This window comes from Aotus nancymaae, unplaced genomic scaffold (genome assembly GCF_030222135.1).
Source record: "Aotus nancymaae isolate 86718 unplaced genomic scaffold, 86718_ANA_hifiasm-v0.15.2.pri h1tg000057l, whole genome shotgun sequence".
NCBI classification, from domain to species: Eukaryota; Metazoa; Chordata; class Mammalia; order Primates; family Aotidae; genus Aotus; species Aotus nancymaae.
Window position 1 is genome coordinate 64,196,770 of NW_026988471.1, and position 13,590 is coordinate 64,210,359.

General features: G+C 39.1%; 1 protein-coding gene across 2 annotated transcripts in view; it reads right to left on the reverse strand.

The window, feature by feature from the left end:
• Positions 1 to 13,590, reverse strand: part of SPRED2 (sprouty related EVH1 domain containing 2) — a 124,063-nt gene that overhangs the window by 48,243 nt on the left and 62,230 nt on the right. Inside the window, exon 1 of one of the 2 annotated variants that reach the window (XM_012477249.3) lies at positions 9,211 to 10,041. The exons of the other annotated variant lie outside the window; for it this stretch is intronic. Coding sequence (XP_012332672.1) covers positions 9,211 to 9,227 — 17 coding nt within the window. The 5' untranslated portion in view covers positions 9,228 to 10,041. Of the gene's footprint in view, positions 1 to 9,210; positions 10,042 to 13,590 lie in introns of those variants that run through there. 2 annotated transcript variants of the gene reach the window in all.

Here is a 13,590-nt window from a genome sequence, read left to right on the forward strand (position 1 = left end):
ACACAAAATTAACTCTCACCACATTAAAGTGTACATGTAATAGAAAAATTGGTACTTCAAAAAACAAATGGCAAAGGGGAGTTGTTTATAAAGTTAATAATCTCCAATTTAGGGCTTTAAATTGCAGCCCTTGAACTCTTATGCCTGACTTTCTCAGAATATTTTTGCTTTTTTTCATATTATTGGAGAAAACAAAGGAAGGGAGTACTTAATAACCCACATGTCTAGGGAGAAATGCCCTGATAATCTGCAACCTACTTTGAAATGCATTTTTAAAAACACAGAACATGGAGATAGATATGTGTATGATAAAACAATAATAGCAAAATGCTCATTGCAGACTTGAGGTGGCAGGCATACGGATGTTGAGCGTATGTTTCTTTCAACTTTTCTGAACACTTGAAATCTTTCATAAGTGAGGAGAGTGAGAATTTGTAGTGTTATGGTTGATTTCTAAATGGAAATCAACACTAAATCTACAAGATGCTGATAATGGTACTAAACGAAATCCGATTACTTTTCTTTCTGCTATTCAGGATGAAGTTCCCTCTTTTTTTTTCCTTTACCTGCTATCTACCACCTGCCCTCTACCCCAAAACAAATCTAATCAAAGGTCAGGAAATGACTTTACCAAACTATGTTAATATCAAATTCTAAATCCACAAAATCCTTTACAAGCCAGCCCTTAATAAGACCTGTTCTCAAACAAAAAGAGGTGATAATTTAATCCATAGAGGAGGGAGAGAAATCAGCAGATCATGCTAGCAATAAGCTGACAGGATTTTCAAGAGCCTGTTGTATTCCCATAGATCCACTGGAAATGGATGCCTTCTCAGATGGCAAGAATTACTAGTTCATTTAGTTCCTTTTTTTCTAGGATTCTGTCACCTCCCGCATTAGAGATGGAAAGCTAAACACAGAGAAACAAACAACACACAGTCAAGGCACCTGTTCTCCCTGAAGCATGCTGGGTGGCTTCACTTCCCACCTGGAGAATGGAAGAGAGGTTGACCTGAAGGCAGAGCTTAGGTCTTCATGTTAGTTACACCTTTTAGGCTATTAATATAAAGAATTGTGGAAACCATCTACGCTAGACTCCTCTCTCACATGGAAAAATTAAAGTCCAGATGGCAGAGGGGACTTGTTCAAGGTCACTGACATTAGGGACAGATAAAAGACTAAGATCAGCCTCTGTGACCACCCCCTGCCCACACTTTTGAAAGGACCCCCTGTTGTGGCAAAAGTGCCCATATTGGAGTTAGGTGCTCTGGAGGATAAATAAGTTATTCCTTATATATTGGTCCCTTGAAATTTACTGGATAGGCAACTGATTGTGAAAGGAATTCTAAGGAGAAATGAAGAGATATCACTGGCAACACAGCTACATGAAAAAAATCACAGAGCTAGATGGAGGGTGGGGCAGAGAAATCCTACTCATCCTGCCAAAGTTTCACACCAACAGAGGCAGTTCCTTTTTGGATCTGTTGCTGTAACGAGTGCCTTAAGTCAGGACAGGAGACCTAACCTCCATTACACATCTCACAACCAGGCGAGGTACCCCAAACTCTCTTACTAAGTTTCAGTTTCCTTATGTGTAAAATGAGAAGTAGGGACCCCCACTGACTCTTGAGGCCCTTTCAACTTTGGTCCCTTTTTATGCTTCGTGTTTTACAAAAAATGGCCTTAAACTCCTTCAGTTGTGGCAGAGGGCTCAGCAAACTTAAGCCACTAAAACATCCTACAAAAGCAGATCAGAAAACTTTCAGCTGTAAAATGCAACCAAAAATATATTTTGAGTAGAGAAAAAACCTGAAACCACAAAGACCTGAAACCATGATAAACTAACAGATATGTTCTCTCAGTACAAGTGTTATTACACAACCATAAAGTTTCCAGGAGTGAAACTGATTTATCCAAGCATTTTGCAAAAGCAAGAAAATGATGAAAATTGAATTTTAATAAGTTAAATAAGCTCCTCCGAGGGGAAAAAAGAAAGGTACAACCTGGTCATCTAGCTGGGTTTATGCATCCACAAATGTGAGATTCTCTTTAGCCACACGGAAGAAAAACCCCAAGACATATTTATGAAACAAATGTAGACCAAGAAGAGAAAAGAGATCTGCCCTTTTTCTCCCAAACAGTTCATTCTATCTGCCTTATCATTGACTCAAGATGAACTCCCCAGCCCCAATCTTTACTACATTCAGAGTGAAAAGGAGAAAATGTTAGGAAAAGGTAACAAAGCAATTGTTCAGCTTAAAAATAGAGAAAGACATTTCTTATAGACCTTTGGTAAAGCAACTCAGTGCACATCAAGTTGCAACTTAGATTTAAGTTGCCTCAATGCGACAAATAATTTCTAGTCCAAAAGTAAATAAATCAGTTGTTGGAAATTGGAGTATACCTTCCCTACAGGAAAAACATAAAATGGTGAGCAATGAGGTTCCCAGTCTAGCCATGAAAGCCTAATCAACGTGTAAAAATATTCCCGAATGTTTCAACTGCTTACTAACAGTCTCCTTGACGGAAGCCTCTTTCCCCACCACCAGCAATAAAGGCCAGTTCTGCTCAGCTCTTGCTGGGCTTTTTGGCCAAGGTTTTCCAATTTGTGGGGGTGAGGGGTGAGATGGTAGGGGTGGGGAGGGAGAAAAGGTAAGGAGGAGGAATTCTTAAACTTCTGATTTAGGCTTCATTTTGGAGATCCTCAGAATGTGGCACCACTGAATCTTGAATGGCTCTAAAAGGATCTGTACTGATGCTATTTTACAAATCCCAACTTGAGTATCACTGAGGAAATTCTTTCCTTTTAGGGTCACAATGACTGTTGGTAAGCAATTAAGGCAAGTGTCAGGCTCATAGGATATAATCATGATGCAGTGGATTCTTGACTCGTTGACTACACAGGGGGACAGGATTTGTCCTACAAGGGCAATTTCCTTCCGAGTTGTTACAAGACAGAGCCATCTACTCAGTACACATATTTCCCATGTTACTTTCCTGACATAAAAGAACTAGGCAGCAAGGATAATGTAAAGGCCAACTAGCTACCAAGCTTGCTCACAGTTTTAACACGTTTAGTCTTAAAATATTTTTTCATTTACAAGGGAGTAGTGGAGTTTGAAGTTACTTGATTCAGAAAGAACCTCCAGGAAATACTAGAACTGTCTCCACCTCCCAAAGTCAACCAGCTTGTGGAGGTACCAGAAGGCATTTTATTTCAAGACTCATGATTTTCACAGATAACTGAAACCCTGGGTGGCTGAGCTGCCGAAGTTGGGCTTTCCTGGCCATCACCAACATGTTGGCAGCAGGGAGCCAACCAAGCTTTCAGTCATTCTGTCTGCAGTAGTTAAAGACCACTGCCCAAGACAGGACAACCAAGTGGCTACTGCCAACTTCTTCCACCAGAGAGCTTTACCGACAGGTGGAAGTATGCCTGGCCAACCAGACACAATCACACGACCCTGAAGCCATGCTGTTAGAAACCCGCCACGAGGCTGCCATTTGGTATCAAAACAGAATAAAAGGGCCCCTGACTTAATGTTGGTCAAGAAGAACAACTCTCGGCTCATTTCACTCACTAGTGTGCTTCAGCCATCTCCCAGGCTAACTTCATACTGTTCTATTCTCTAGGAAAGTCACAGTCACTGAAAGTACCATGGATATGCCATCCCCACTGAAAACTGCTGCACACCCAACAGTGAGTTGCTCGTATATGGAAGCTCTTGTGTTAACTTTTCCTTGTGTGTCTGCATATAGGGAATTAACCTTAATACTTGTGGTACATACATACAATGGAATTATTCAGCCTTAAAAAAAAAGAAGGAAACCTTGTCATATGCTCTAACATGGCTGAATCTTGAGGATACTGCACTAAGTGAAACGTCAGTCACAAAAAGAAATACCACATGATTTGTTCCGCTTACACCAGCTATCTCAATGTGACTAGTCAAAGTCCTAGAAACAGAAAGGAGAATAGTGGTTGCCAGAGGCTGGGTGCTGGGGAGGGGAGTGAGTTGTTATTTAATTGGTAAAGAGTTTCAGTTTTGGAAGATGAAAATGTTCTAGAGATCTGTTATACAAACTTGGATATAGTTAACACTACTGTACTATACACTTAAAAATGTACAGATGATATATTCTATGATGATATATTCTAAGTCAAGATGATATATTCTATGTTACGTGTTTTTTACCACAATAAAAAGATAATCTGTGAAACAAAGAGAGGCTACCTGAAATAGGTAAAGAACCCCAAATTTAGAAATTTTGGGTTTAGCTTAGGAACATTTCTGCAGTCCTTAAGAAGTAAACATTCACTTTGGGAGGCCAAGGCAGGAGGATCGCTTAAGCAACACTGTGAGATCTCTATTTTTATAAAAAAATTTTTTTTAAAAGAAAAAAGGAGTAAACATTACTACTATTTAAAAAGTTAACTTTCCCTTAATTATAAAAGTAACATATGTCCCCATTATGCAAACTACATACATCACAACCCTCCTTTAAGAAACATTCTTCTACACTATGGAAAGTAATTAACAAATATGCAAGACCTTCTCAAGGAAACTAAAAAAGGAAGATCTTATGCTTCAAATATAAGTGTAAATGTCGACTTTGCTTTGTTCCTGGGGGTACCAGGCAAATCATACATAAGAAAAATACAAACATTTCCTTTGATACTGGTTTTACTGAGATAAAAATGGCTTTTCTTATAAAATCTTTTCAAAGTAGGACAGAAAAAGTTAAAGAAAATAGATTTCCCCTGAATTGTTAGCTCTGACAAATTCCTCTAATCCTTAGACAGTTCTACTCTAATAGAATACTTACTATGTATACAACACCAGCAACAGAATACCCTAAAATATTTTTCATGACTAGTCCCTTTTCATCTCTTCTATTCTAACTTCAGTTTTAAAGATTAAAAACACAGATTATTAAACACACACACAGAATCATAAGAATTTCCTAATAGTTCCATTTCTTCTACATGGGGGTTAGCGATGTTTTTTAATATTACTCAAAGCAGGAAAAAAGGGGCTGTTTTATTTTTCTTTGGAACAGGTTCCTGCCAGATTTTGCACATTGCAGTTCTCTGGCGACGTGATGAGAACACATGGCCACCCACAGACACTAATTTTGCTCTTCACCCTTCCCAAGCAGCCTTTATGACACATGCTGTCTGTGCTTCATTTAATGGAATTCAAGAGGCCCAGTCAAACAGCAGGGCCCCACAGGGCCAGGGCAACAACAGGCAAACCATATCCTCCACTGGATAGGTACAAGGAACATGTGTTTAAAAGAAAACAACAACAAAAAAGCCAAATCTAGCTTGGACATCTCCAATCTGAAGAATCTTTACAAATGAATGAATTAACACCAAAAACTAAGTCATATCTTTGATTGAAATCAGGAAAGAGATAGTAATCTTGCTGTAGTTCCTATACACTGAACTCTATGAAGATGATGCAGCAGACTTTCTGAGCTGCTCTCAGATATGCAGCAAAGAAGGTATCACTCTTATCCCAAGCCAAGAGCACTTACTTCTAAAGGGCTGAAGTGCCAGCCTGGTTCTGCAGCATTTACTTTCTCTATGGTCATCATCTGTCATGAGGAAACCTTGGCAATTAAGAATCCAACTGGGTTGGGAGGCCGAGGAGGGTGGATAACCTGAGGTCAGGAGTTTGAGACCAGCCTGGCCAACATGGTGAAACCCTGTTTCTACCAAAAATACAAAATTAGCTGGGCATGGTGGTGCATGCCTGTAATCCCAGCTACTGAGGAGGCTGAGGCAGGAAAGTCGCTTGAACCCAGGAGGTGGAGGTTGCAGTGAGCTGAGATTGCGCCATTGCACTTCAGCCTGGGCAACAAGAGGGAAACTCCATTTCAAAAAAAAAAGAAGAAGGAAAAAAAAAAGAATCAAACTGAGAATGCACATGGTTTCCACAACTGTGCCACATATACCTCCAGACAATCCGGATGCAGTTGACGCAACAAGCTGTCAGCAAACTTATACCTGGAAGAATGTTCAGGGCTCACAGAAGTCTATGCTGGTTTGGTAAGAGGGTGATCATTCATCTCATTTATAAATTTAGGAGTTTTAGAAGGCTGATCCACATTTGTCTCTGGCTTTTCTGAGCTACACAGGAAAGTTGCTATTTCTAGATAATGATACAAGATTTACCTCCAAGTGTCATTAATCCCACCCACTATGCAGGCAGAATAACCGTAAACTCCAGATGTGGGGAGGACAATATCACAGCAGACAGTGGGCAATGGACAGCAGGCGATAGGCAAAGCTTCCTGCGGGAGTGATCATCGTGGCCACACATCCATAAATCACACATCCGGACAGCCGGAACAGACTGCAGACTCAATAACACACAGGTCTCTCTCTAAATACAAATAAGGATGTTTAAATGTTGGTAGGTGATCTATACTAATTTTAAATAAACCTGTTTTTATGAAATGTTTATTGAATTCATAATAGCTTGAGTCTTTAGAATATAATTTTAATAAGTGCTAAAAATCTGCAAGCCAGCAAAAATTGGAAAAAACTGTTCCACTAAAATATCTTGGACACTCTTAACCTTTCAGGATTCAAATGCTCTCCCTGACTGTCACTCTTCCCAAGAAAAGGAAAAAAATATCTTTTGTCCAAGGTAATGTTACTCTACTTGGCTCAGAAAACATGGCCGCCAAAACTATCAAATGGATTTTTGAGTAGAGCAGTTCTTTCTTGATTTCTATCCAGGCAGAGTTAGGTTTGGAAGAAACAAAAAGGAATAGTGCAAAGTTGCTTATATACAATAGCAATTTATGGCTCTGAATTGTAGACTCCAGTAAATCTATGAATAAAAGAAAACCCAGGGAGGAATTTATCTCCAATAACAATGAATCCCCACTAGGGCCGGAATTAAGAGAAGAACCAGACTGGGCTTGGATCTGAAGCATTTTTAAATGTAACACTACCCAGCACGTTGCTCTGAACATAGGCAGTGTCTCACTCAATATCTATTGACTGCTTCCAAGTTGAATGATATGAGACCTTTGGAACTGGCCATGGCTCTATATTCCTTTTCCCTCAAAAGGGAAAGAAGGCATCTAAAAACCACGTGGTTCCTTTGGACTGATGGCTAACAGTGCTTAACAGCAAAGGGGCCTCTGAGGTGTGGCAGCCACAACCCTAGGAGCGATTGTCATTGTCTGATCTCAATAGTCAGTATACCCTCTGTGTAGTATCACTGAAGCTAACAGAATATGTTGCTTTTGGTTGACAGGACCTGAGCAAGTCCCAACTATACAGACCACAGAAAAACAAGACATTTTCACAGAAAGCGTCACTAAATCAAGAACTTTAAAAGAAATGTTTTCTGGGTTTTTTTTTTTGGTCCCTGACTATAATCATTTACCATAGGCCTCAAGGGGAAAAAAATTTGCTATCATAAAACCTAATGTTTTTGTGAAAGCACAGGAAATTGGCTATTCTGTCTTTAAGATCAAACAAAATTAATATATATTATTTTCTAATAAATTTGATAAAGTGAACCCTAAGTTGAGTATGGCATTCACCAAAACTATAAGAAAAAAACCTGGTTACTATAAGATGGCAAAATATGGGTTTTAGTTCAAGCTAATACTTTTGTTTCACAACTTAAAAAAATGTTGTTAATAAAAAATGGCCCTCACTTTGAATCTGAAGTATTTTTTAATGTCACCAAGTACTATTATTAAATATGTACTATATATGCATGTATACACATATAAAAATAAGCACTACAGATGTGGGCAGGAAAATTCTTAGCAAAACCCCCACATATTTCAAATACTGTTCTTCCTCATTATTGTCCTCTACCATAATTAGCACGTTACAGCATAACAGGTGGCTTTCATTTATAGAATGCAAAATTAATGAAATTTGGAGATAGTCCTGTCTCTAAAAACAAATTGGCCATTCTAGAAAAAGTACACCCCTTAATCTACAAAACAAACAGAAACAAACTCCTTTCATGCTGGCTTTCCAAATTATATGAATTTCTGAATGTAGTTAAGTAAGTAAATTGAACATATTTACTGACAGCTTAAAATTCATATACTTCAAGGAAAACAAGTCATTATTATGGGCTTTATAAGAAAGGGGAAGAGAAACAAAGATTGCCTATTTTTCCAGCTTGGTAACCCCGGATCTGTTTAATGCTCTCTGAGTGATAACAGGATTTACTGCTATATACTGGGCTGCTCCACAAATGCTAAATCTTAGGCAATTTGTGGGCAGTTGTGTTATAGGTCCTGACCTAGCCATTCTGGACAGACAGACCAGGAAAGCATAAATAGTACTGCTATAAACTAACTATAGCATCTGTCCCTAACAAGCAAGACTCACAAAGTATTTTTTAAAAATATGAGGAGACACTGAATAGACTGTCAACACACATAGGAATGTTTAATACACTCAAATAAATAAGATATGTGCTTTAACTAGTCAGACATTGTTTAAATTTAGTGGGTGAAGAAAGAGAGAGGGTCAGACAGGCAGACACAGCCTCCCAATTATGCAGAATGATCCTTTAGATCATGTGAACACTATAATTAAATGTTGCTACCAAATTCCCACCACTCTTTCTCCTGCCTAGAAAAAGTTAATTCATGAATTCGGTATGAGCAAATTGCGATTTATAAACAAACAAACAAACAAACAAAAAAGCCACCCTATTCACTCGGTAGGAGAATAAAGCTGTCTTGCATTAAGTCACGCACCTTAGGGGTAGGAAAAAAGCACAGTACTGAAAGAAATCCAATGTAACACAACAGTTATTGTTAGACCACCTCCTTCAGCTCACCTCTGCTTATTCATTTTTTTAAAGCTCTACAGTACCCACCCAAAAGGTATACCATCTCTGCAAGCTGTTTCCTAGGTAGCATCTTTTAGATTCAGGACTTAATTTAAAAAAAAATTTTCTATCAGAATATCTAAGGAGAAATTTGTTTTCAGAAAGAGGAATGAGGGGGTAAGAGCCCTGAATCTATCAACAGACCGGAGGTTATCTCTCTGTCCTTGCACGTGGGCATACACAAATACAAACACATATACTGTGGTTCTCTACGACTAGGATAATTTTTCTCCTTTAAAAAAATGTTAGAAGCAAGCACCAGAAAGGTTAAGCAGAAGAGAACAATGAAAAAATAAAGTTCATGTAAACAGTAAGCACGTACCTGCCAGGCGATGCCATTTCCTCTACATTGTGGAGCCCGAGTGCTGGGTATTAGCATTATTGCTACTATAAAGCTTCCGATAAAAATGGATCGTCTCTTGCTGACCTGAGAACCAGCTGGCTGCCTGAGAAGTGGTTTCCCCCATATATGATTCAGTCTCCTTGACAAATATACTGCATTGTACCGGATGAGTCATCCGAGGGTTAGTCCGCATTTTATAGGCCTGTTGTGTCATTACTCACATTCAACATCCTGCTTCTCAAAAGTGGAAACTGGAAGCCTGACAGCTGACAGATGCTTTTTCCAATTAAAATATTGTTTAAAAAATTCCTGTAAGTTATGATTATCAATCATTGATGAGAGTATGAAATGCCGAGGAAGTAAATGGCACAGCTCAATACCTGAGATTACATTCTGGACAACCACAAGTGCAAATTCTTCACCCGCCCCCATCCCCAAACCAAATAATTTCGTCCAAAGTTGAAAGCAAAGATCCTTATCTTTTAAGTTACCAGCTGAATTAGTGTAGGCATGGACTTGTTGATCGTTGTGCTGTGAGGTTACCCAGTTGCAGAGGCTATGTAAAAATTGCACATCAAAATTTTGGTCCTGGATTAATTTTATTGGTAAAATAGTGGCATTGTGTTTATAAAACGTCTACCTTTTTAGAGAGGCATATTGAAGTATGTTAGAGGCAAAATGATATGATACCTGGGGTTTGTTGTGAATATTTTAGCAAATAAATAAGGGCAGGGGTAAAGAAATGCGGCAAAATCTTGATAAATGATGGCATCTGTGTAGTACATATATGCAGGTTGACTGTTTTTGTCTTCTTTGAAGTATCTTTGAAAAAATTTTCATAATTTTTATTGTTTTTGAGACAGGGTCTTGCTCTGGAGTGTTGCCCTGGCTGGAGTGCAATGGTGCAATCTCAGCTCACTGCAACCTCTGCCTCCCAGGTTCAAGTAATTCTCCTGCCTCAGCCTCCCAAGCAGCTAGGATTACAGGCATGCACCACCATGCCCAGCTAATTTTTTTGTATTTTTAGTAGAGATGGGGTTTCACCATACTGTCCAGGCTGGTCTCGAACTCCTGACATTGTGATCTGCCCGCCTTGGCCTCCCAAAGTGCTGGGATTACAGGCGTGAGTCACCATGCCTGGCTGATGAAATATTTTTAAAAATTAAAAAAAATTTTTTTTTCAGTCCCTACAATCTAATTTATACTCAAACAAGTTACTTTTCTAGTTAGGTATAGAGCTGCCACACATATGAGCAGAGGGCAGCATTTACACAGTGTGGCCCTGTGGGTCTGGGAGCTGAACTTGAAGTTGTTTCTGCCTTCTAGCTGGCAGGTATGATATATGTGTCCTACGGCTGTTGTGAGTGTTGCATCAACCTCCTGAACAAATGCCTGGTGCCTTCTCCTCCCAGGACGATCTGGTGATCGTTTCCTTATGCATTCTCTGAGGACACAAGTCCTGGCTTCGTTCATATGCTCAGTGTTAACATTATGAAGGAGAGGTGACTATTTCCAGCTTCCTTATATGGTTTTGGAAATGCTCCATGAGAGGTTACATAAGTCACATCCATAGTCTCTTAAACCAACAGATACTTTGGTAAGGTGGCACAGTGTTTGCTTGAATCAATGCTCAAATTGAGTGTCTTAAACCATATGGAGGAGGAAGAGCTTTGAGTTCATGGCTGAAAAAAAAAAATCCAGATATGGAAGTTCCAATGTATGTGAAATGAAACCACTGTAGAAACGGGCTGTCACTTTAAAAACTATCCACATTGATACACTATGAAAACATGACAAGTCACCACAGGAAACAAAATATGGAGGTCCCTAAAGCCCAGAGCCTCTGCATGGTCCCCTTAGTCCTGAAACTTAAGCAAAATGGAAGCATGTTTCGGGCTGAGGTTCCCACCTCAGCAAACAGCTGGCTCTAATTCTTAAAGGACCCTGTTTAATAGGACTTCAAACTGGCTGCAAATGGTTGGGACAGTCCCATCCAACATCAAATTACAACCTTATTAATCCAGACTGATTAGAATTGTGCATGGGCCTGAACTGAAGACTCTGTTGGCTTTGACAATGCTTTCCTCATGAAGACTGCAGGCTGCAGCCTTAACAAAATGTTTCCTTGCAATTTTACAACTTTTCACACACTTGAAAAGCATAATTTACCTGAATGCACAGGGAAATTAATAAACTTGTAGTCTAATTTGAGTTTCCCTAGTATTTTTGAGAAATAAGTTCACAGTTCATTGAAGAATTTTATAATTCAGATTTCAGTAATGAAAAATACAAAAATAATAGCAATAATATATGCATATATGCACACACAAAAAATGAGAATAAGGCAAAGATAGTAAAATGGTAATAAATGGGGAATTAGGCATAGGGAATCCATACTATTCTTGCAACATTTCTGTAATTATGATATATTTCAAAATAAACTTAAACATTCACAAACACACAAGAAAGAATATGTATAAAACTCCTATTCCTAAAAAAATAAACAGAGATTGGGAGCAGTGGCTCATGCCCATAATCCCAACACTTTGGGAGGCCGAGGTGGGAGGATTGCTTGAGGCTGGAGTTTGCGATCAGCCTGGGCAACAAAATGAGACCCTGTCTTTACAAAAAATACAAAAATTAGCTGGGCATGGTGGTACATGCCTGTGGTCCCAGATACACAGGAGGCTGGGGCAGGAGGACAGCTTGAACCTGGGAGGTTGAAGCTGTAATAAGCTGTGTTTGTGCCACTGCACTCCAGTCTGGGTGATGGAGCAAAACACCCTGTCTCAAAAAAAAAAAAAAAAAAAAAAAAGATTTTTAAATGTATTTAATAATCACTATAGCTGCTGCTGACATACTCATTTGAAAAATCTTGGACCATAAAGAAATTTACCAAAATGTTAACACTGGGAAATGCCTCTGGGTTTGGGTTTCTCAGAGGATATTCCCTGTAAATATTTTTATAAGGGGACACACACACACACACACACACACACACACACACACACACACACTTTGGGAAAACATCATCCTATATCCTTGAGAATACTGTTCAAGTTTTTCTAAGCTTGCATTTTTCAAATTTATTTGACCACAGACTCCCCACCCTCAACTCTCACTACCATCCCAATGAGCCTGAAGAAAGAACTTTGGTGGTGATAGCATATGGGATACTTTCCCCCGATCTTCTTTGCTTTTACTCTAAGTTTTCTTCGGAACACATTTTATTCATTGTTAACAACAAAGGCATCAAAACATGGCTCCTGCCATCTTTAACAGACATTTCTATTTGGTTGACCTGCATGCTAATGACACCATTAGTTAGAAAACAATGTGAATTATGCAATTTCCAGTCTCCCCTGACCATACTAGTGTGGTCTGTGCCACCAGCATCTGAGAAACCTGCACCTGTGTGCCATGGCTTGGCAGCTCATGCCAGTGCTGGGCCTGGGTGAGACCATTCCAAGGAGTAGTATAGCTTGCTGCAGGCCTGGCTCCACCTCACTGTTTTCAGAGCACGGGGCCTTAGAACCTGGAAACCAGCCTGGATATGTCTTTTGCCTCTGAGCTCTGCAGGCCTTCACACATTTATTTCCTAGCACTGATGCTTGGCAGGTAAGAAGCAAATTTAGCTCTAGCTAAAAGCAAAACTTTAGCTATATATGTATATAACTTAAGTCCAAATACTGGCTAATGTCAAGATCTAAAAGCAAATGTGGATATCAATGATGCAGGTACTGTATAGGCTGACTGTATTGTGTAGTGGTATAAAGCATGAGCTTGGAGTCAAATTTTCTTGGTTCAAAATTCAGCCTTGCCCACACTTAAATGTTATTTAACTTCTTCTCTAAACCGCTGTTTCCTTATGTGCAAAATGGGTACAATCCTATTAATAATCTCACAGAATTATTTTGAATGGTATAAATATGACCATTTGCAACAAGTACTTAGTACAGAGCCTGGCCACATACAAAACACTCATCAGTTTATGTGAACAACAGTGATAATGATATTAGTAAGTTTTACGAATTTAGACTCTCAGAGGTAGGCAGATTATGGCCAGCCACACATTCATCTGTTTATATACTGTCTATGACTGCTTGAGAGCTACAAAGGGAGACCTGAGCAGTTGTAACAGAAACCATACGGTCCCTAAAGCTGAAAATATTTACCATCCAACTTTCATAGAAAAAGTTCATTGACCCCTGGTGATCAACATTTGGGTGAATAAACAACCAGATCTTTTTCCTATAGAAATGTTGGTTGTTGGTCCCTTATTCTTCTTAATGTCCCAATTTAGAATTGGATACAAGCATGTTATTTATGGTGATTTGGACCACAGGAGCTGTAGCTCAC